At 38.2% G+C, this 24,873-nt stretch overlaps 1 protein-coding gene across 6 annotated transcripts in view; it reads right to left on the bottom strand.

The window, feature by feature from the left end:
- The window catches only part of SCAPER (S-phase cyclin A associated protein in the ER), a 142,287-nt gene that overhangs the window by 79,913 nt on the left and 37,501 nt on the right, over window positions 1-24,873 (bottom strand). For all 6 annotated transcript variants that reach the window (XM_040706979.2, XM_025154119.3, XM_040706980.2 and 3 more), the window contains exons 15-21: window positions 24,491-24,631; window positions 22,850-23,005; window positions 22,289-22,431; window positions 18,764-18,845; window positions 17,543-17,695; window positions 15,856-15,963; window positions 775-911 (exon numbers count right to left, since the gene is read on the bottom strand). In XM_040706979.2, the coding sequence (XP_040562913.1) occupies window positions 775-911; window positions 15,856-15,963; window positions 17,543-17,695; window positions 18,764-18,845; window positions 22,289-22,431; window positions 22,850-23,005; window positions 24,491-24,631 (920 nt within the window). The remainder of the gene's footprint in view (window positions 1-774; window positions 912-15,855; window positions 15,964-17,542; window positions 17,696-18,763; window positions 18,846-22,288; window positions 22,432-22,849; window positions 23,006-24,490; window positions 24,632-24,873) is intronic.

Raw genomic sequence — 24,873 nt, 5'->3', positions numbered from 1 at the left:
TGTAAAAACATAGCCAGCTGTTTTTCCTCTAACCTGCAGTCCTTCTTTAATTAAAAAGAAGGCAAAGAAAACAGTTTATTTCACCATCTGAGAAGTATTTTTTAAGAGATAATGTTATAATGTATTTTTACGTTTAAGTATCAGCTTCAGCCAGGATCTATTCAGCTATCAGGACTGATGCTGTGGTTCATGTTATAATGCCATCTTGTGTATCTCACCGATTTGGAGATGTCACTTTTTCAGCTAATAACAAATTGCACATTTAACAACTCACTTTCCATTTTGAGATATTTTAATCTTTCTTTTTGTTGTGACAGGCAACAAAAAAAATGATTAAATTTAGTCAGGAGATTTGACACCACAGCAGGCTGACTTCTATTTGTTGATTACTATTGATTTTCTTTGATACTTCATTTAAAAATCAATACCCTGAAAGAAAAATAGGCAAGGTTTACACAAATTTAAACATGCTATTGTATGCTAGAAAAGGCTACAGTTTTGGCAGGGCACTGGCATCCAATTATGAGAAAAGCTCTTAACAGGTGAAACCAAGGGCTCCAGATCGATATTCAGTTTTCTTTCTCAATCAGAGAAAGTGGCCATAAATTAGGCTCATCAGTATTATTTTCAGGACACACTCAAAGCAAATAATTTAAATTTGGTTTCAGCCTTCCACAGCACTCATAGTAAAGGGCAAAAAGTAAAGTTCAGAACAAAATTTAAAACAAGCAAACAAACAAAACCAACCCCAAACAAACCAAACCTGTACACTACCTGGAGTTCATCCGTGCTTTTAACTTCTTGGCTTTCTTTTTAGTTTTTTGCTTCTCCTCCCCATCTTTTAATGGCTCCACAGGAACAGAAGTCTCAACCACAATGTCCACAATGTACTTTTTTAACGACAGGTGCTCCTGCAGAAAGTATTGAAATAATATTTCACCTTACTGTGTATTACTCAACTTACACATTATCTGCCCAGAAAACCACAGTGGAAAATATTTTAAAAATGCTAGGAAAACAAATAAAGTTTTTAAAATAAATGTTGGTTTAAATATTAGCTACATTCCCTCTACTTATACTGTAGAAAAATAACAAGAATAAATACACTTGAAAAAATTACTAGCTGACCACAGAAAAAAATGGAGTGAACACACCTAAAAGACCATGGAGGAAGTGGGGCTTAAGAACAAAATGATGAACTGGAAAATGTACATTTATCTCACTCTTAGTTATATATTCTCCAAGACTAAACTCTTTATATGGAGAAAAACAGGGTAAGAAAAGCCAGCCAATAAATTACTTTCTTCAACTCTTCATTCACACCTATTCAAATAAAACAACATCTAACTTCTATATGCTGCTACTGTTTTATTTTGTAAGTATGTGGGCTGCTCCGAAAGTAATGCCTCCTGGTTTAGTACACTGGCCCACAATGTTAGAGGCAGATGTTGGTGGTATGGCAGTAGAGGTTGAACCTTCATGGCATTGCTTTGTTACACATTGCTGCTGTGTGACAGATGGCAGCAGTGGGGTACTCTGACAGAATGGCATTGGACATGGAAGGGTGGATGAAGCAAAGGGGTGTCACTGAATTCCTCCATATAGGAAAAAAAATGGTACCCGTTACCATTCAATGACATTTGCTGAACGTTTATGAAGAGCAAACAGCAATGGTGACAGTGACGTGAAAGACAAGGCATGTTCCAGATGGCTATGCAGATTTTCACGAGCAAGGTATGCAAGGCTCTTGTTCATAGCTGGCAAAAAACACAGAGCTAACAGTGATGCCTATGTTGAAAATAAGTATTTTGCAGCTGCGAATTTGCTTTATGAAGCAATGCCATTGCGCTCCATCTGTGGAAGTTTCCACTGCAATAAGTGGGAGACATTACTATTGGAGCAACCTATGTATCTTACAGCACGATTGAAGTTGTAACTACCAGTTAACTGACAGTGCCCCTCACTTACTGAAAAGTGAAAGTAACAGGCAAAGTAAACGTGAAGCTATCATTCAAAGGAAAAGTCTCTACTGCTAGGAAAAGTCCCACATGCTTAAGAGGTCACTAAGGGTTTTACAGAGCTAAACAATTTATCGTGCAAACAGTAAGAGACAAGATGCTACTAGTTCATTACATAACTAATGTGCATTCTGACACAAAATTAGACAACTCAGGACCAGATGAAGTTGTTAGATACTCTAAGAGGTTTCCAAGAGCACTTATTGTGTGGGTTAGAATGGAGTATCATTTTTTTTATTGTTATTTTTTCCCTCCAGCAGCTTGTGCGCCTCAGTCCTGGAACTCACTCTTTTTTCTATTCTACTTTTGCTCCTTTCCTCTAACACGCAGTTCAGAAAACACAAAGGATTCAACCACCAGGAAATAGATTATCTCACACCAGAGACAGCACATCATGGCTATTATAAAGAGAAATGAAAGAATAATTATTAGAAGTAGTAAAGGAGAATACATGATGTTCCTCATGCTCAAGAAACAGTTACATAACATGTGAACTCCAAGTCAACATCCCCTTCCTCCTCTGAGTTGCCTTTTACAGCTATGTGAAAACCAATGCCCAGCTCTAGCAATGTAATTCACTGCATTAAATGAAATACCATCACTTTTCCTCTCTCATTAACAGATTTACACTTAAAGTATAGGTAAAAACTCAGTTGTCCACTGAAGATAAGTTTTAATTACAGTCCAGGTTTTACTTAAAGACACTCAAGAGAGGTCCCTATCATCACAGCATACGATGCTGCGATGCATTTTAAGCACACATTCTGTTCTGAGCTTTTAAAGAAGATGTTATTAAAACAACTGTTTCCTCCCATACTAGATCAACCTCGATGCAGTTCAAAATATGCATTTTAAATAAGTATTTATCATTTAGAGATGAATAACTTAAAAGGTCGTTCCCTCAAAGCTGTCCATAATTTGCACAGACACGCTACCCAAGAAGGAACGTGGGAATGCCTGCTGTGCACACTGCTTTGCTCAGTTCTCTCAAGCCACAAATTTATATCAGGTTCATTTTTACAAATAACAATAAGCAAATAGTTTAATGCCAGTTATTAGAGTATACTTGCTACATTTTTAATATAGGGAGCCTTATGTTTGTTTTCCAATAGAACACTGAACACATTACGAAGTATGAGTCACCACTACTTATTAGGATGATTTATCTGTCAAAATGACTAGTGCCATGATGAGAAGCTGTTATTCCTCTTTCTTTATTACATATTCTTTAAATTCTATTAAAAAGGTGAAGTGTAACAAATCTAAAAACAACATTTTGCAGAAAACCTGTATGTTTTCTCACTCATTCTTGCAGGGATTCAGGAAGATGTTATGCCTCTTCAAAACAAGATAAATCTTAATGAAACTTCCTGCAAAAAGACCATTTGGTATTTGTAAAGTATTAGAACGTGATATAGTTTAGCAACACATACTTAGTCAAAATAGTAATAGAAATTTCTACCTGAAATCATACCAGCGTAAAGTGAATGCTGAATTAATATCACACGTAAGAAATCAAACACAAAGACCTAAGCCATTTCTGAAAATGCCAGTGCCTTTAACTTGGCTACACTGCCTTCCCTGCCTGGCTCCCAGCATATGTGAGCATTCTTCCTCAATATACCGTTCAAGTGAACTGAAACTGTTTTAGTTATACGTGACAGCAAGCTGAGCACCTTCTACAAGCATGCTTCTCAGTACTCAGATCAAATATTGCCTCCCCACTAATAATATGAATTAAATTTTAGCAGGAAGTCCTTAGAGAAAAACTCTTAAGGTACTTCAGAAGGCTGCCTGTCCCCTTAGTGCATGATTCAGCAGTACAAGAGTAAAACAAGCCAGCATCCGATGGGTCAGTTTGAAACCAATTCAGAGCAGCATACAACACCAACCAGCCCTGGGCTGGCTACGAAACTCCAGCTCATTTTTGCCTCCTCTCAGAGAAACATCCCTCAGCATCTACTCAAATAGCAATCGCTGGCCTTTCCCTTAATTCTCTTTTGTCATAAGGCTCAAACTCCAGAGGGAATCAATGGCTTCCAGTTTTTCAGTGTTCAGAAAATAAAAGGACTCTCTTCTCAGAGCAAGCTACCAATCTTCAGGGTACTTAGCTGTAGGCATCTGGGGGGTGCTCCCTTATCTTAATAAGGATTATCTGATTGGATTGATGCATACACCTCTAAACTAGCATCCCTTTGCACTGTTATTTCCTATTAGTTTAGGCACATCACATCCTATGAGTGATATTAAGGACTGAGAAAAAGTATCAAGGACTAAAAAAAAAATTATCAAGGACCACTATTTGAAGAAATGCTCTACATCCTTATTCAACAGTGAAACTTTTTTTTCTTGCTTCCATTAGACTTTCAAACTATTCGCTATATCCTTCAAAGTGACAGCAAGAGCAAAAGGAAGGAAGTGTCCTTTGAAATGGACACCATATTAGAAATGGGGCACATCATCTTCATTCAGGTGCAGTCAACCCGCCATCCTCGTGCTACACGAGGGCAACAGCAAAGCCACCACCCAACTTTGGACAGGTAGCAATGAGGAGAGGGACAAAGAATGGTGCCCCCTCTGCAGACACTCTGCTCTTTTCACCAGTCTGCCTCCAGTCTGGGGCTTAACAGAAGGCTTAATGGGAACTGCAGGGTTCAACAAGCACATTCATTCGTCAACCTGTGGGGGCCAGAACAGGTCCGGCTGTCAATGGCATGAAGGATGGCTGCAAACAGTTTTGTTCAGGTGAACTCAAGCACTTTTGTAAGGTTATTTCTCAGAGTTCTCAGCTTTCAAGTGTGGCAGTTGGGATTAATATCAGACTTCGTAGTCACAGCTCATTCAAGTAAGACTGGAGTATTAACATCTTGTGTCACAAAAGCCATCACTTTCTGAACACGCAGATCAAAGAGCAGGAGCATCACTGCAGGCAGATCACTGCTCAGGTGTGAAACAATAACTAAAAGCTCAGTATCCAGTGACTATTTAAGTCTGGAAAGATGGCTGCTGCCAACAGCGTGCTTCAGAGCAGTGCAGAAATGTTTAATCCTATGGATTATTAAGCTCCTAACAGCTACCTGAAAAAAAAACCCACACAACCCAATGGCTTTTCATCCACTGAGCCATGCTGAAGAACTCTGTCCAATCCTTCAAATAATTAAGTTCTTAAGTAATTTTACTCACGCAACCATTGATTAGAAAGGTTAACATACCAAAAAAGTAATTGCTGTAAGAGTATCAAAGTGAGTCAAGCCAACATGCTGCCTGAACAGCAAACATTTCAACTCCTGACTTATTTAAGCAACTATTTCATCACCAAATTTCAGTTTCTTTCCCTCATTTCCAATAAAGGCAATGCAGAGTAACTGGGTAATCCATTCACTTCTACCTGAAAGCCTCTTTAATTTTTTGTTTTTACAATTATTACTATACAAGTCAAGGCTAAACACATTAAGACTCACTTACCCTCTCCATAGATGCAATCTGGGGTTTGGTTTCACGCCAGAGTGAAGACATTACTGACCTGATTCTGCACTACACCGAGCGTGTTCTGACAGAGGATTACTCCACACCCTCAGATACTAACAAGCCATCAAAGCTCTGGAGACTCAGGCCATTGTAAATGCAAAGCATTAAGTGAAGGCAATACACTAGTGAAAGCTTGCTATTAAGATCTGTACTCTTACCTACCAAAAATGTTACTTTCATTGTGGTTTTTCAGTTTCTACACCAGCAACCTCAATTCCAGTTGAGCACATTCTCAAAAGCTTAGTTTTTAAGAGTAATGTAGAATATAGGACTAAACCAGCAAAGACATTAACACTTTTTTTTAATCCCAGGATTACAATAAAGCCAGCTGTGATGGTCATTAAGCATCAGATTTCTGCCATCATTTTTCATTCTTGATAACCCATGCTCTAATTCGCACAATTAAGATCATTTATATGGAAAAACAAGGTATTAACTTCCATGAAAGTGGTAGAACCTATACCACAAAGAGCAGTTAAAGCTGTACACTGCAACATACAGCTGCAAAATAGGAAAACGGGAACTGAATGTAGATATATTCCTTCATGATCATCTGCACACATTCCTCTATGCATTCTTGTATGGCAACAGCTCAATAATGCAGTAGAATAGAAATACTACTGCTGTCCCTCCAGTGTTATTTACATGCATTCATCTCAATAAAAGCTCATATAAAAAAAATCCCTGGGTATACGGCACCTGTTTCTCAGGGGAAGAATATCTGTAGCTGAGAAAGCCTATGAAACATAAGATGGTTAATGTAAACAACTTGATATTTAATGGTATTCTGTATATACACATGACATCATTTAAGAATGTCATTTTAAACTTGAGTTTCACACACCTCTAGTATTTTTAATGTAACACTGAAGAGCATTTAAAAACAATCAAAAACATTTCCTGTATAAAATGTCACTACTTCATTTACAAGAAAGGTGATATGAACTGACATTAAACGTGTGCAGCCTCAACACAGCAGATGACAAAATAAGATTTACAAAAGGAGTCTTTGCTTTTCCTCTTTCTCCTGCATTGGTAGTTTTGACTTCTGCTCAATGAGAATCCTGAAACATTCCACATGCAACAGATGGACCTCAACTACCAACTCTATGAGAAACTGAGTTGTCAAAACCAGTATAACTAAAACTCATAAGGTCACCCATGAAGTCACGTTCTTGCTGGTCATTGCACTGTCCCATTCAACTACCTGAAACAGGGAAAACTACTCAGTTCTCTTTTTATCTTGAAATTGATAGTTTCAGTTGACAAAGCACTTCTTATAACTAAGTTTTCCTCTATACACCAAATTAAGTCTATCTTTTATGACATGCCTATATCACAGGGATTACCACCACATTATCTGAACTACATTTTTCTGATTCTAAAATAAAGGTAACTGCAACATTTTCTGTTAACTATGTACTGAATCTACGAAATGGTGAGAGGTGACACACTTGAGTACAGTGCACTTTAAACCCGACTAGGGAAACCATGCCATAAATAGGATTTGGAGCTTTGGTGGCCTAGAGAAAATAGAACAGCAAGGGAAGAAACTTCCTGATTTCCTCTTCATGCAGTACCCATTCACATAGCCAATACTTCTGTCCATGTCCTTATTACAGCAGCAACATCCACATACCTGATCTGGGCAGAAGAAACGTCACACAGTTATTTGTCAAATCAGAACACAGCATCACAGAAGTTTTCCTACTCAAACTCTTTGATGCTTTTGGATCTCTGTACCAGACACAAGCTACTATTCATTTTCTAAAGCCTAAACCCAATCCCATCCCTGCACATGAAAGGCTACTCATAAAAACATCTAATTGATCTACAGTGCTTGTATCTATTACTGCCACCTCATGTCCTCCAGTGAGCACTCTTCTGCCTCCTCCTTCTCCCTCGCACACCTGGAGTTTCTCAAAAGCCTGCAAAGTCTGCCCAACTTTTTCTTTCAAATTCTTACTTAAAATTCCTCAGTCACATTCCCTGCACATACTCCCGTTCCCTTTCCAAAAAAGCCCAAAGCTAGTTACTGACAATCAACAGACCATCTTCTCTCATGTCCCTGTATTCATCTGGGTCCATTTCGTTTCACCTACTGACTGCAAGCCTTCTTGTGACATGACCACATTTTGTTTTGTGGTTGCACAAGACATGCCAAGTCCAAGCACTACTCTGAAGCTGTATACTTTAATGTAGAATTTAACTTGAAGTGTGTAAGTTCTATATGTGAGAAATATCCCAGTGTCAATAGATTACAATATAATTCATTACAAGAAAAAAAACCAACACAACTGCTCTCAGCTCAAGGACAAGATGAACACAAACACCACTGAGGTATTCAGAAACGATAGGGCACAGTTTTCATTAAAAGATATCAAACTGACAGAATGCAAAAGACACTTCCTAACAAACACTTCCTAACAAACCCATCTTACATTGGTATATTTGAATTAGAGGTAAAGTCTTGAAGAACAGGAGAAAAACCAAAATATGACCTTCAGAAACATTTATAATAGCACTCTTAAGTTGTGATGGAAGATTTGCCAAAAGAAATGATTCCTAACAGAGTTTCCTCATTCTAAAATCAGGACAGAATGCAACACCAGTACTTACTTCCATTTCCTTTCTCTTTAAAGGAGCGTTGTCTTGTTATGAATTCTGCCTGGGGCAAGACCGCATAGGAAGAACAACATAGCAGAAAAGCATCTGTATTCGCTCAAGCTGAGAAAAAAAACAACAACCTGGCATTTGTTGCCGTGGGGCAGTCAAAAGTTAAGATCCTGTGTTCTCAAGCGCATATCAATCCACAGTAGCTTTCATGAAGCACTTTATTATACATTTATAATACATAGCAGGAGCAGCCAGGAAAGAAGGCCCTGGAAATCCTTCCCTCGGAAGCCAAGCAGGAGCTGCCAGGATCATCAGGCAGTATATCAACCTCTTTCTCCTGGTTTCTGTAAGCTCAGAAGGGACCTGAGCTGCCACAAACCAGCACTGAGTTCAATCCTAATGCACAGCAATGGGCATGTGAAGGCCTGACATTTCCAATCTATAGTACACCTCACAAAGCACAAGATGCAGCGCTCCACTAGCTGTGCTGCCATTCTGTGTAAGCTACCCAATTCATGCAAGCAGAAAGCTTTTGGCTATTGGACCTTCATCCAAAACACTGAGCCAAAATGACCATCCTGTAACAGACAGAAAAGCTCAGATTCTCCATTCCCGTTCCCTTCTGCATTTCTGACGGAAACAGAAGTGACAGAATGCCCCAAGAATGGTTATTCTTATTATTGTTGTATTCTTTCCAACCTTGAATCTCCAAGTTTGGAAAGAAAAGGCATTCTTCTAAGTTTCCTAACCCATTTCTGCAGACCAAGGCAGCTTGAGAAATATCTGACGCTAGCTATTTGTTGAAACTCAATCCTTGGAATCTCCCAGCACTTGTTTTTACTTTCCTATCAAGATTAAAATAATAGAGATGAGGAAGACAAAGAACGACTTGCAGTGACTTATATCGCATCAGAAAAGATGTTATTCATTTGCCACTTCTTTTATTTAAGAAGTCAATAGCAAACTATTTTGTATAAATATAAGATAGATAAGGCATATATTCTAGCAAATCAATAGGCAACTCTGCTGAAGCCCAGATGTGTGGGCTTTGGATATACACAGAGTACCTATACTCGTTTCAAAATAAGCAATATTCTGTAATGGCAGGATATAATTAAAAAAAGGCTTTTGATATTTATTACCAAGGTCAGGAATTACAGTTTCTCACTTGTATGTTACCACTTAAAGGACATGCTTGCCAAACTGTGAGAAGATTTTTAAGGTTCAATTCTAAATCATATTACCACAGGAACATTCATTCATGATTTTATTACGTGCTTCAACAAAACTCCTCAGTATTCTGATTTTTCCCCTCGCAGCTTAGGACAGTATTTAATATGGAAAACAGATGCCCAAATAGACTGTATCAAGTGTAGAATTCAGTCTTCAACGTTATAGCCAATGAGCCTGAAACACAAACGGTCATTAATTCTGAATCCTACGTTAGAGATCCAATATTGTTACGAAACCATGAGCCACGACACCTCAAAATATAGGGAAGATTCAAGATAAAGTTATTTACCTGCTATCATTAATAAGAATAACAACAAATACTTTGTATGTGACGAAATGTGTTATACAAATAACAGATACTGAAATATTATTTTCTCAAAATCACTATTTTAAATACCAAGTCCATTTTTACATTAGAATATACTTCAGGAGATACAGACCACTAACAACGGTTAATTCTACATTCAAAACTGAAGACTGACCTCTCAGTGCATTTTTTCATTCACTTCTTGAAGTGTTTTTCCCCCTCTCAATGAGGGACTGTTTTTTTTTTAAGCACGTACAAACTAAATAGTATTTTCACTGCAAATACTGACTGTGCTTTCAGCCACCTTCCTTGCCCATAAATTCAATGGCACGACAGGCCTGCCACGAAGATATATGGCAAACAATGTTCTGAATAGTAGGTTCAGATATTCCTTGTGACTTTTAATGTCATTTCCTTTTCTACTCATCACTCCAAACTGCAGGAGCAGAAGGCAAAGGAAAGCTGTTTCTTCCACTGCAGACCGGGGAGAAAAGCTGGAAGGCACTGACATTGTCAATGGGCTGCAAGGGCAAGCATGAGAAAGGGGGAAACGCGAGTACAGCCAGCCCTGACAGTGGTAGCTTTTCTTGCTGGCTGTGAACGTTTGATATCAAAGATATCAAGAGATATGAAAGCCAAAAGGAGGAAAGGTGCAGAGGTTGGCCATTACCTACAACAGATAAAGATACAGCCAGTAAGCAATTAATCACATTTTGGCCAAGAAAAGTACTGCTTTATAATATATTAAATGTAAGAAGCTGTTGCTGCACAAACAACAAAAAAATATAATTGATCCACACAGTACTGAGAGATGTTCTGCAAGCTGCATTTTGGATTGAACCTCACAACTGCGGGATGGTTTTTGATCACTTCTTGCAGGCAGTGCATTCACAGCAGAACGACAAAGGCAAGCAGTTCCTGTGCTGAAAGGATTCCAGGTAGGCAACAGGTATGAAACATCCACAGAAGTGGACCACAGATGCTTGGCCTAATTCCATTCCTGTGCTACACAGAGCCCTCTAAAAAAATCCTCCCTTCCTTGGGAGGACAGAAAAGAACTGAGAAGCAGAGAAGAAAGATGGGCTACCATCAGTGCAGCTTTGCAAATCATAGAATGGACTGGGTTGAAAGGACCATAGTGATCATTGAGTTTCAACCCCCCTGCTATGTGCAAGGTTGCCAACTACCCAACCAGGCTGCAAATATCTTGTCTGAGCTAAATGCAACAGCACCCTGTGCATGGAGCTGGTCAAAGCTCACACCTGCTGCTATTCTCTAGCATATGTGATTACAAATACCTCTTGCAGAGCACTGTTCCCCAGCAGTTCAGTCTAAGTAGCCTTACATTTAACATAACACAAAGCACCATAGCTATGCAAAACTTTACCCTTTCAAATGAAACAAGAGAAAGTTAAATAGTAAATGCTAGTTGGATAAGTATAATCAGATGCCAAAAAAGTGAATATACAATGGAATCTATATTCTGTGGGGGTAAAAGAAACAGGAATACTGACCAAACTGTACCTACCAGAAACAATATAAGTGCTACAGAACATGAGGTCTGAATCAAGACTGCTTCCTTGCATAGCAATGTTCACAAGTGATAAACAGTAAAACACAGGCATCACCAACTCTCTGAACAAGAAAACTTGTAGATACAGAAGAAAAAGAGAATGTGTCAGGTATGCAAACATTGCCACACCTCTTTCCCTCATTACTTTCTTCAGTAAAACTGAATGGAAACAGCATGGAATTTTGAGAAAGCGGTTTGACTTTTTAAAGGAAAGCAACCACCACTCCTACAAAGCCTTTAGGAATTACAACTCCTACGAACATCAGCTTCTCCTGCGTGCTGTGCAGGCTATAAACCTTACAAGGCCAGAACAGAATTTGCAGCAGCACAGCTCTGCTTTTCCAGGCAGCCCCTCACCACATCCTGGCAAAAGAGCAATCTTGCCAGGGTAAGAGCGTCTGTACCAGGGGAACTTGCCAGCACCACTATGCACGTTGTAAATCAGACCCCTCTACAATCTAGACTTGCACCAGAAGTGCTTGCACTGCAACCCCAGCCAACTTGACAACCCACACGATAGAGCAAGCTATTGGTTGTCCATCTGATTTTTTCATAGAAGGAATGTGGGTGGGCTCAATCAACCATGTCTTTCTATAAATCCTCACATTTTAACACAGTTCAGTCTTCAGACAACAGGAACTGCTTCTCTCCATCACCAGATTGTGTTCACATTTGAACTAAATATACCCTGAGAAATTATTTCATTTAGATTATGACCGAAGTCTGTTTCCTTCTCTGATTAAAAAACCATATTCTTCACATTTGCAAACAAAGGGCTGTTAATATTCCATCTTTTTTGGAACACGTGAGTACGTGCTATAATGTATATTAACCAACTTCCTCTCCTGCCAAGGTACTCATTTCATATGTTTTTTCAGGAGTACCTTTCATGGACTAGAAGCATTCATAGATGGCATGGAATTACACGGTTTATACTCCACACATCCCTTTATTCCACGCTATTTGAAATGCCATATGAGATGGGACATCAAGTCCAAAGAAGGAAGCTAGGATTATAATGTATAATTCTCAAAGCAAATGAGGACAGACAAGATGAACAAGAAAACAATAGAAAGCAGGGGAACAAAAACAAATACCCCCAGAGCTACAGGTGGGAGGAAAAGTCCCTGTAGAGCCCTCAGCCTAATGAGATCACCATATGCTGCCCCGGCCTTAGGGCATTTGCATGGGCACTGTTCTGGTCATGTTAGTGGACTCTATATGAAAAGTCCTTTGTAGCACATCCGCTCTGATTCAGCAAAAGAAGTCATAACTTCAAGCTGACTAATCGGTTCCAGTGACATTGGAACCAAATGGCATGCTTCGTTTACCTGTTTTGCTGAACTGAAAGTAATATGAATATTAAGGCAGGAGACGGGAAATCAATAGCACAGAAAATAGCAACATAGAAAGAAGGTAAAGCTGTAAGCTTGGTGGAAGAAAAACTGCACTTCAGCAGGGAACTTCTCCATAGGGACAGAACACAGGCAGGATACTGTTAATGCACTGAAGACCCCAGTGAACCAGCATGGGACAAGGATACCATTGCACTTTTCAGAAACGTGACAAAGGAAAGACAAAACCCACCCTATTGGAAGAGCTTTGCCATCTATGCTGCTGAATGTATTCATAAGAGACTGAACAGAAGAGGAGTTAAAAAGAAGCAAAAAAAAAAAGTGAACAGAGCTCCATTTGCTTTCATATGATAACCAGAGTTTCAAAAGCAACAGAAATTCACTCTAAGAGGAATCCACACACTTTTCAGCTTCAGACTGCTGCTGATGAATCCCCCTAAAAGGGAAATCCAAAAGGTGGAGATGAAACAAAGCTGTCATACCATCCCAAAAATAACTGCATGTTTTTAGTACCTCTATTCATAAGAGAACTATTTTCTTTCCAAGTTTCACCACATAATCACATTTACAAGTGAATTCATCTTCTTAAAAGTCCAATACTACCTGTCAGCAACTGCACAATATATGCTTAATTCCAAACTAATGGAAAAATGCTACAGTTCAAAGTCTGCTTTTCTCTGAAGCTGTCAAAGAACCTACAGATATCAGTGCAAAATCTAGAGCAATTATTTCCTCTTATATCTGGTGAGATCAACCAACCAGCGTGCAGCCAGCCCAGAGAAATCAGCGTCAGTGCTTATGTGACACAGCTCCTAACTTCTTGCTTACAGTCAAATCAACTAAAAAGCACATCCTCACTGTATGAAAACATATTACACAACACACACTTACCTTACGAGGACTAAAGGACCTATTTAAGCCTTACCTTCTATGATGCTGATAAGGACAAAACAAATACAGTTAAATTCCTTCTGTGATTTCTCAATTAATAACAAAGAAATTCTATGGCCAGATTGCAATTAAAAAAGAGTTCTTTCCAGGCAGCTACCTATTACACTTAACAAGCTTAAAACAAAATGAGTCAAAGATCGAGAGTAACTTATCTGAGGTGTCAAGTGCATAAGGTTAAAGGTGAAATTTCATTAGGTCAGAGGTGATATAAATAAAATCTTTTACGTCAAAGGAGAAGGGTCGCAGACAAGATGTATATAATCCAAAGGCATCACAGATGACAAGCAATAACTTTAAGTAGTACAAGTGTGTTCTCACTGCAGATATCTTTGCTGATTAAAAACTGAAAACAGTGATGAATAACTACGGATACTGCAGTGCTTCACTGGACTACAGCTTTACTTCTACATGACATTCTGCACATCTGTTCTCAGGTACTCCAGAACTTACCTGAAGTTCCTGAATGCTTTTCTTGTGGGGTAAGGCAAGGTTTGGCATTAACTGCCCACCATGAATAGAAAGGTACACAAAGTAGACTGCCTTCATACATGAAGAGGTATTTCTACTTTACAGTAACCATGCATCCAGTACATGTATCTACTGCTGCTCTCTGAAAAGAGAAAACTGGACTGGGGCCTCAGGCCAAGGAAACTTCAGATTACAATAGCACAGCTTAGAATGTTATACTCAGACTATTTTAAATACAGATAAAAATACTGTAGTATAATGTACTGTTAAATTGCCAATACGTCAAATATTACACGTCACCCCAATTAAGAATACTTCGATCTGCTTTTGTAACTGCTGTGTTGTTCAGTTACAATAAATACTCCTTTTCCTTCTGGACTAACTCAGGAAATCCCTTGTATTTGACCTTGATCTTAAGCTCACGCTCCAATCCAATGTTTTGATGAAAAGCAGGGGATTTAAGCTCATGATGCTGGACACAATAAAACCAAGATATCTGTGCCCTCTAGTGGAATTTCTTTTCTTCAGCTGGGGCACAAAAACAGCTTAACAGCTTACAATGCAATCCCCCTTTCTGGAGGACACAAGTGTTAAGCTACCAACCAAATGTTGTGCACAGTGTGTAACTGCTCTCAGACCAAACAACATCTAGTTCACTTTTTTCCTCCATATTGCTCTGAGGCAGTGGCACAGCAAGAACCAATCAGCTGTGGCTAGAAGCAAGTAAAGGCTAGAAAGATGGATGAAAATTCAGTGCTACAAACTGCCCACTCTTTGGTGCACGTAGTGATGTGATGGAATTCTGGGAAGCTTCACAGCTCACATGCATTTTTAAGTATCTGGATGCAGTATGAAGGCTTCTCCTTGATATGGAACTAGAGAAACCAGCTATTTAAAAATCAAATTCAAAACAAATAACTCCCACTGGCCACTGTAAGAGAGCAGAAAGAGAGACAAGAAACTGCGTACTTTCATTGCAGATTGGAAAGGGCAAACTGCAACTCAGCAGAAATGCTGCATTTTCCAGTGACAGACACTTAAGGGGATTTGAGTACCTCGATGACTTAACTCACCAAAGCTTTCTTTTTAGAAAGAGACAGGACCTGCAACAACGATGAGCTGTAAAAAGAATAGTTTGACCAATAACCACAGTAACAAGAACCTCATGGGAAAGAAGACAGGAAAGAAACATGAGGATTACTGAGCACTAACATCTGAATGGCTTTGGCTGGAAAGCTGCTGCAAAAAAATGCTGCAAGATTCTTCAGCTCTTCATCAAAAGCTACTTGGGAGAAGCAAGAGATAAAGGAATAACTACAGGATTGCCAAAGCTGCTAATAAGCCAAAGTGAGATAATTAAAAATAGCATTTGAGTATAAAAGGGGAATTTTATTTGTCCACTCTAAATATCTTGAAGGATCCTTGTGGGGAAGCTGTTTTATGCAGAAGTTGACTTTCATAAGAGCAATGAAGAATGCTTATTGTTTGGAAAGGTATAAAAAGGAAAGAAAATTAAAAAAACACTCAAGGAACATGAAATACAGTGATAGAAGAACACATCTGGATTAGTAGGAAAGCAATTAGTCACATTTTTATACACAGCTCATTTCAAATAGCAACTGCCTTAAGTATCCGAATCTCTGGTTTCTTTCATTCCTTTCCATAAGTATACTGTACTCAAAAGGCACTAATATTCCCATGCTAACACAAGTATCTTTGGTTCCTTCCACTTCTAGGAATCTTCAAGACTTTCTCAGGATAAGAAAAGGAAATTAAAATAGAAAAGGTTACTGAAAAAAACCATACCACTTCTTCATCTGAAAGCTCTCGTCCCTGTATGCTACTGTTCTCTCTCACGGCTTGTTGGTGCTTTTTCCCTTTAATGTGGCTAAAAAGGTACACTTCTGATGAAATCTGCAATGACAGTGAATTATCAGTTATTTTTTACCCTTAATAATCAAGGCTGAACATATAAATAACAGTATTTTAATATAACATATGCTAGTTTCTCAGAAGTTCAGAATCTGTCACCTAATGAAGTAACATCAGTTACTTTAAACAGCATTAACATTGCGTTTATTTTTACTAAAAGAAGCATTTGTGCTTTTGCCAATTTCACACAGACACGTTTAACATTACAAGGGTAACTATATAGAGAGGAATGTACTGTTAACTGCAACTGAAGATTACCTGAAAACACTTAACTGACAAGAGAGCAATACGCTGTCACTAATAGAAAGTTAAGGGATCATGAAAAAAAAGGTGGCTTTTTTCCCCAACATTTCTAAAGAATATTTTAGGTTATTGTTTCAGCAGAATATTTCCACAGCTGTGTTACTGATCAAAACCCCAAACTGCCCAGTGTTCTTCGTGCTAACTCATTCCTACTCAAAGGCTGCCATAGCTGCCTATGTGACCACAAGTATAGTTTTTGTGATACAAATGCTGCATCTTGAAAGCTGACACCTGTAAAAACTTGGCATGAAGATGCAGCACACAGAGCAGATTTCAAAGAATGTATATGTGGTGGCTTGATGCTGTTGGGTTTCTTTTATTTTTTTAGCCCGCAGATGAATCAAGAAATACATCAAAATAACAGAAAGAGCACCCATGAGATTCAGCAATGGGTGTCTATCACATCAGGTCCCCAATTGTCTCTGTATCTCAACTTAAGAAAAATCAGTTTTTCCAGTACACATATAAAATTTTATTGTGAAGAACTGATGTATTCTGAGATGTAGAGGTATTGCACAGGTGTGGAGGTACAGTAATGATAATTGCTTCCATTGACTTGCAAGAAGAACTGACCTCCTGTTTCCTACTCAGTGATTTTATGGCTCCCTCTTCTCTACCATTCCTCTGACACATAGAATGGTACACAGAAGAAGAGGAGAGCCTGCTGAGAGTGAAGGTCTGCCAAGCCAGAACCTGGCTTCTGATATGACCATGAAGTAGATACTCAATGGAAAGTAAAAGAACACTGATCATTCTTTTCAACACTTAAAGCCTCCAACTAAACTGAGTTTGAGAACTTCCTGAGCTCACTGTGTTTTCTCCATAGGCAGTAAACTTCAGGGAATTTCAATTCAATGAAACTTGTCCAGTCATCCCCTGAACACATATTAAAATCAAGTATCTGCAGGATCCTATACGAAGGCTTTCACAGCTCAGCAACCAGCTACGTAAAAAAAAAATCACATTCTTTGTTTTATAACTAGTTTTATCTAGCCTCATTTGATGATTCCCTATTTTTATAAAAGGCAGAGCTAACAACTGAGTACTGTCCATGCTGTTACACCTCTGATTCTACAGTTACTTCAAGTCTGCCCTAAACCACCTTGTTTATAGACAGAAGAAGCTCAAGTAAGGTGCACTTGACAAATGCACACGGACACAGCACACGAACAATGCTCTTATCTGTGAATGAAGCACCATTCATAGCTGCAGGACTCAGGCTGGCCTTGCAACTCTGACAGCACCCCCTCTGACTTACCATTACATTGCATAATGAGCACTGTTTTTTGCGTTCATACGGTGTAAGTTTCGGTGCATAATCAGTATTAGCATGTCTTCCACTACTTAATTCAGCTGCTTTCTCTTTTCTTTGTTCAATCTGTTCCATGTGCCTCCTAATGCTTTCATCATGCTGAATGCAAAAGTAACAAAAGCAAAGGAAAAAAAAAGGGTATGAAATAAATGGTACAGAAATACTGAGAATTACCAAAGTTTCTACAGCAAGGATGAATGTATGTTAAATTAAGACTTTCTTTTTTACTGTAAGGCATTAGAAGTCACCGCACACCACAGAGACTTTAACCTCTGCTGTATCTGCAGTAGCAGTTACAGCTCCCTGGATTCTTTCAAGGGGCTTCACACCTAACCTGCATGGAAATGGAACAAACTCTTAGCTATCATTTAAAATCAGAGGCTGAGGTATAAACCTCTATTTAATGCCAAAGCTGCATTTTACAACACAAGTAAACATACCTATGGTTACACAGAACAATACTAGAGGTAAGAAAAACACCAAAGAGAAAGATTATTTGTACTTAAATGCTACATAATTTAACAAAAAGCAAAAGTAACAAATCCCTTTGCAGAACCTTACAAATCTCAAAATTTTGGAAGTCCACTTCTCTTGAAAAATAGAGGATCTCTTCAAAATCTCTGACACCTTTGCCCTCCACTGGGCAGTCAGTTTAGCTGAATTACAAGGCCTTGGGTTTATGAAATCAGTGGAGCCTATCAAGGAGCCTGCAGCCCTCCTGATAGCATCCCTTTCACTCCACTAGACAGCACTGTGTGTGACTGACTGGTGAGTCTTTACTGAACAGCGCGGGAGTTTGCACATATTGATCTTCCTCATGATTCAATCCAAAATTACTTTGATTTCTCTGGGAAAGCCCAAGTTCACATGTTTTCCTGTTCAAAGCTTTGAGACTCAGGTAACTCAACAGAGCTCAGTTCTTTCCAAGTTCCTAAAGAGATCTTTCCAAGTTACGCAATGTATGTTATACTGCAAGGCGCTCTTAATGCAGAAGTCTAAAAAAGATAACTCAGGACACATTTTAACGTACTGTAATATCTTCACTAAATAGAACATAGACATAGAAGTTATTCTAGAGGATTTCTGTATTGCTTAATGTATTTTTCAACTGAAGTATCTTTTTTATTTTTATATTTTATATATATATATATATATATTTTTTTTTACCTTCAGCTGAATCTTTTTCTGCAGTTCTTCCATGGCTTCTTGTTGAGCTGCTGTAAGAGCTGCCAACCTCTCCTCTCGATCTCTAACAAAAAGATGATAAACGTAGAGGGAAACTTTTAGAAATATAGTGAGGCTGAAAAATAATGATAATGTCATGCTTTGCCTCCATTAACATTCTGCAGTCAATGACTGTTATCACTGAACCAAAGGGAAGGAGTACAATGGCAAATCAAAGAAAAACCATGAAGCAATAACAGCATTACATTTTATAATGAATATTTAAAGACACAGATAAAACTTTCACCAACAACAAATGATACCAGATACAAGAGGCAAGTGATAAGCCAATGTTCTAAGAAGCCACAATTCTAAATTTTCAAGTTGCCAAAGGACAGCAAAACAATTAAGCATTTACTTTAATATTACTTTCTGCACAAAGCTGCAGAACCAGGAACTATTTTTTGTTTACTGTGCCTACAACCGTCCCAATAATGGATTCAGGCCTTAAATATCAGGCAATGCTCCTTCTCAGTCTTTGCTACTGGCAGCTATATTATGAAAGATTCCAACTGTACCGTATCTGTTGTTAGTGGATATCTGATATACATACAGGAACATGAGATTTTAGTCATAAATAGAACCCAACATTAATGGAAGATGCAAAGTGAATCCCCTGAGCACCACACTCAGATAACGTCAACTTTTTGAAAAGAAAAGTCACAGAAAATATAAAAGCAGACAGGAAAGACAACAGGACAGGAAACAAGTTAAACAGTAAACAGTAAGAATACTTGTTCACTCAGAAGTATAAGCAAACTTCCAAATACCATGGACATAGGCAGGGGAGTGAGAGAGAAATGATGGATTAGAAGCATTACGTACTTCATGTGCTGTTTCCCAAGGAATATACAGAAAGACTGGTCTTTGATTTTGCTTTAAAAAAAAACCAAACACCACTCCTGACTTACACCATGAGCTGAAACAAACCATAACTAACACAATCCAAATCCAAGGTGTAGTTACTTCTTTCAGTCTGCATTTTAAAAGATTTAATCCTACAGACTAGGACAAATCAATATCATTGCATACTTGGATTAACAGTATTTGAAACAAAACTCCCAAGTTCCCATTTATAAAGCATCAATGTTATACCTCTTTAGGCCCTCTTGAAATGTGTACTTTTTTACATTAGGTTACATTTTACAGTTGTTCTATGATTTCTATTGATAAGAACTAAATTTTCCATATAAGGGATTATAATTCTCTGGAATATAAAGTCTTCAGAAATTACAGCTAAAACCTTACTGGAATAACATTAACATATCATAAGGGCAGACGGGTTTTAAAGTCAGTTCTAAACCCACCAAGCCCTTTCATACATGTGCTTTAATCGCCACCAGATGCACATACATATAAAACTTACACTGAAGAAGCTTTAAGAAGGTATTCCAAAAGTGACTCATTGAAGGAAGCATCCTATCTTTGGAGCGAATCAAATCCTAGCAGAACCTGATCAAGCTGAAGGCAAAGACAGAAGGGGCAGTGCAGACAGCTTCCTGTCAAACTCATCTCTCACTCAGCCTCTGAACCACAACTCTTTGAATCCTGCTCTACTGCCTTAGAGAAATCTCAGAACTCTTAATAAGGAGACAAGAATGAGGCCAGAGATAACAGAATCACCAAATTGTAAGGCACAACATACAAATCCTGTCCTACTCTCTCAGAAATGGAAGAATAAAGGAGAAAAGGAGGAGAAACCCCATCTATTTCATTTAGCCAGCACCTGTCAAAGAGAAACAAATGCAAGCACTTACCACAGTATCAAATACAAAGCAACTGAAAACTGAGTGTTACAGTATCAAATAAGAAATTCACTGAAATAGTGCTAACGGAGGGCAAATGGAAACTGCAGCTCTTCACATCATAATGAAAGTAATAGGAGGCAATAAAGGCAAGAAGCAATTTTAAAATTGATTAAATAAGAGTACAGAATCATATACCTTAAAGCCTTTAGACAAGTTCTACTTGCAGACCGCCACAGAAGGCAGAGAATATCTTTTCCCTCAAGTTCGTTAACACCTATTTCAAATCCCAGAAATCATCCACCCTCTGGAAAGGGATGTAAGAATGTATTGAGCCTTGTAAGAACTGCCTGTTGTGATGATAAGAACAATCCCTAATCAACTGCCCCTCGTTCATCGTGTTAAATAAACTAAAATCATGTCACAGCCTTTTGTCTGGGTAAAATATTAAAGTTTTGTTCCTCAACTTTCCAGCTTTCAAGAAAACCACCTTGTTTCAGATGAGCTCATAGGTATTCCATTACCTCAACAGCTACATGGACAGATGTCTGACAGAAGATAAAAGAGGGCATACAGTTTCAGAAAGATGCAGAAGTTTCACACATGCACACATTGCCATCTTGAAACAGCATAACCAAAAGCCCTCTCTCTGCCAGCCCTCTCCTACCTCAAGAGAGTTAAATACTGAAAGAGGCCTTCCCACTCACTCTGTGACCACAGGTCAAAACATCCAGAAGAGGTCCACAAAGTCCTGACAAGGCCACAGATCCGATCCACAATTACATCTAAACATCTCACTGAAAATGAACTCTTCACGATGTCAAGCTGGAATTGCTCATGATTTTGGAACATGGAAGAAGGTGATATTTTTTTTGGAGAAGAAAAACAATTCAGGATGATTTCAAATAAAACAAGCTCAGACAATCAGAATGTTTAAACAACAACCATTGAATGCTTTGTGCCACAAGAAGAATACAACTTCTGTTTAGATTTAACGGAACACTTGTGGTAGTGGGACTATAAGGAAAAAGTGAATAAAAGGAGGTGAATCCAAATAGAATTAACGAATAAATCAAAGAGAAAGAAGTTTTTTCTGAATCAGACTCGTAAGGAAGCCCTTCTCACACCCTGTACCCAAGGGACCGTACTTTGTTCTCTTTGCACCACTCTTCGTCGCAAATGAAAGAGAGAAAAGCCCACCTGAAAACCCCTTCATGAACTTCTGATTATGGGTAAAAACATAAAACAAGTACTTCACAGGCAGTGGAATTAATTAAGCCTGATTTCCCGGCTTTGTGCTTCCCAGTGAAGTCTCTGGTGTCTACAGAAAAGGTGAAGTCAAATTGATGCCAGTAAGTCCAAAAGTTACTGGAGAGCAAAGGAAATAGTGAACACGGGGACATTAATCTTGCTTCCTTTGAAAACTAAGCTAAAATATAAAAAAGGCAAATTATTAGGTCTTGTTAGCAATAAAAGATGAAGTAATGTTAACAATATATAATAAAATACACCATTGCACATTGCAGCATGCATGTACCTAAGGAACACAAAAATTTATTGCAGAACTTAAGAATTTTCTTCTTTCAAACCATTCATCAGGAACATTTATTAATGCTACTTTAAAAATACTAAGCCCAAAGACACTGTTATTAATACACAGAAGATGCAGTCAGCCTGAAAGAATGATGAAAGAGAGGAAACAAGAAAAAAATGGCAAAGTTACCTGGCCCTTTCTCGTGCTGCATCTTCCCGTGCTTTCTCCTTCTCTTGCCTCTGCTGTTCAATCCGTGCTTCTTGTTCTTTCCTCTTCAACAGCAGCTCTTCAACCCGAGCCTGGCGTTCTGCTTCCAGAGCTCTTTTGCGCTCCTAGTTAAAGAAAAATGAATTCTAACTCCACTTTTCTGTTTCTTCTTTAAGTTTTACGTGTTACTAAAAGATTGATACTCCATTAGAAGATAAATGGATGTTTTTTAAAAAGCTTAAGACAGGCAGCAATCATCTATCCATCATCTATGCTCTGGTCTAGAGGGAGATGTCCCTGCCTACAGCATGGGGTTTGGAACTAGATGATCTTGAAGGTGTCTCCCAGCCCAAACCATTCTATGATTCCATATGACCTCAGCCATATTTAGATTTCTCTCTTGGTACTGAAACACAGTGGGGAAACACATTAGACCACACTCTCTTAAAGTTGAACTAAAAATTTAATACAGAAAATAACAACTGTGCAGTCAGAAACATGTAAGTATTTCATTGCCATCCTGCAATTACAGATATCTTGTACCTGAACAGCTTCATCACGTGCTTGCTTTTCCTCTTGCCTTCGTTGACGCTCCTCTTGTAATTCATTTAAGCGCTGCTCGTATTCTTTTAATTTATTCAGCACATCATGACGTTTGTTCTGAGCTTCTAAGGTGTTTATAAAAGCAATTTCATTTACCTGCAAAGATCACAAAGTATAAGAAAAGATCAGTGAAGCTGAAGTTTTATTTTTAGTGTGTTCCATCTATTTCTTGATTATCCATTTGGTAATTAATTTGGTGAGATATTTCTACAGAATCCGTTGGAAATCAATGCTTGACAAAGTTGGTCTGTTTCCAATGTTACTGAAGAAAATCATGAATATTTATCAGCACTAAGCCATACTAAAAACCTCTGGTTGAAATCGACATTATTCTTCTAAACCCAAAGTTTATGCTCAGTTTGTTTGAATCCACAAAATAAATCAGTGGTGAGGATGATGGACAAACGGCAACACATCTGTCACATAGAAGTTGGCACTTGTCTTGTTTACTAATTAGTGCTTATTTACGGAATAGATTTCATAGCACAGCAAGCAATCATTAGGAATTCAGATAAGCAAATGGTCTGCAACAGCTATCACATCCTTCCAGCTTTACTCATCAGCTACTGTTTCTCTAAAGCCTTCTGGCCCAATTAACCTTGATTACCAGAACAGAAGAATCCCAAAGGCAGAAGATCTTACATATTTAAATATATATATATTTATGTTTTTATATTCTATATAAATACCTAAAACATCTGCTTAGCTGAGAAATTATGCTAGTTATGATTTAATTAACATAATTGAAATCACACTAATGTAAATGAAATAAGCTATGTTAGACTGAATTACATGATCTTGAAACTGTTTTAATCTAAGAGACAGAAAGGGCAAATTAGTGAAAAAGCCAAAAGAGTTTTGTTGTGCTTATCATTTAATAATAATAATGAACAGCTCAGCATCAATCACAGCTGGGACACATGCTCATTATATAATTTGGCCTTAAGGAGATGTAAGTATCTTGGGAAAGATATGTTTATCAAAGAATATGAATTAAGTAAACCAACAAGACAAAAAGCAGCCAGTGCTCATCGTCTGAATGTAGGTATTTGAGCCTGAAGCGTACTAGCAAAATTCTTGGGTTTCAGTAATTGTTATCTATAGGTTTACGCCCAGCTTTTTAACACTATAAGTAGTACAAGCCACAGCAACACAAATATATGCATAGAAGATCACAATGTATAAGGACACCAAATGCAGCACAGCTGTTTAATGAAGTGCAATGTGCTCTCCCCTCTTTGCATTCTGCTGGAGTACAGAGAATTTATGAGATCTTCCCTTCCAGGAGCACTGTCCCCAAAAATGCTGCCATATTCTCTATGAAGAATGAGAGTTCTTTATTTGAATCTATCTTCTAGTTCAGCCCACCACAATGTCTAATAACAGACCAATTCAAAATTCATTTTAGAGGAAAAAAGTGCAGTTTTAGAGATTGGCATTTATCTGCTTCACAGGTGATATGTGTTCATTCCTGTCTAACTTACATTATCCTTCACACCACACTCCAGAACGCCCTGTGGTACAGAACATATACACAAACGTGGCTGTTGAATATTTGCCCTTTAAAACAAAACAACTTACCTTAGCTTCCTCCTCTTGTGCTTTTTTCACAATTGCTTGGAGCTGCACTTCACGTTTGAACTCTGCATGGAGCAGTTTTTCCTCCATCATTCTGCGCCTTTGATCTAATAGTTCTTCCTTCCATTTCCGTACATCTTTCTCCTGTATAGAATTAGAGAATTCATTACTAACACAGCAGCTGAAAGTAGGACCAGAATTGTTCTCTGGATTTTCTTGGTTCTGAAGCTTTAATTACAGAAATAAAATATTTTGATGCCTTGCACAAATCCTGCACTATGTTTAACTCAAAGTACACTGATTTGCTAACTGTTTCACTATCCTCTGCAAAATCCATTTCAATAAATTCCAATTCTCCAGAAGTAAAGTAAGTAAATAATCATAAG

The sequence above is a fragment of the Gallus gallus genome, chromosome 10, assembly GCF_016699485.2.
Source record: "Gallus gallus isolate bGalGal1 chromosome 10, bGalGal1.mat.broiler.GRCg7b, whole genome shotgun sequence".
NCBI lineage: Eukaryota > Metazoa > Chordata > Aves > Galliformes > Phasianidae > Gallus > Gallus gallus.
This window is presented reverse-complemented; position numbering and strand designations above follow the sequence as displayed.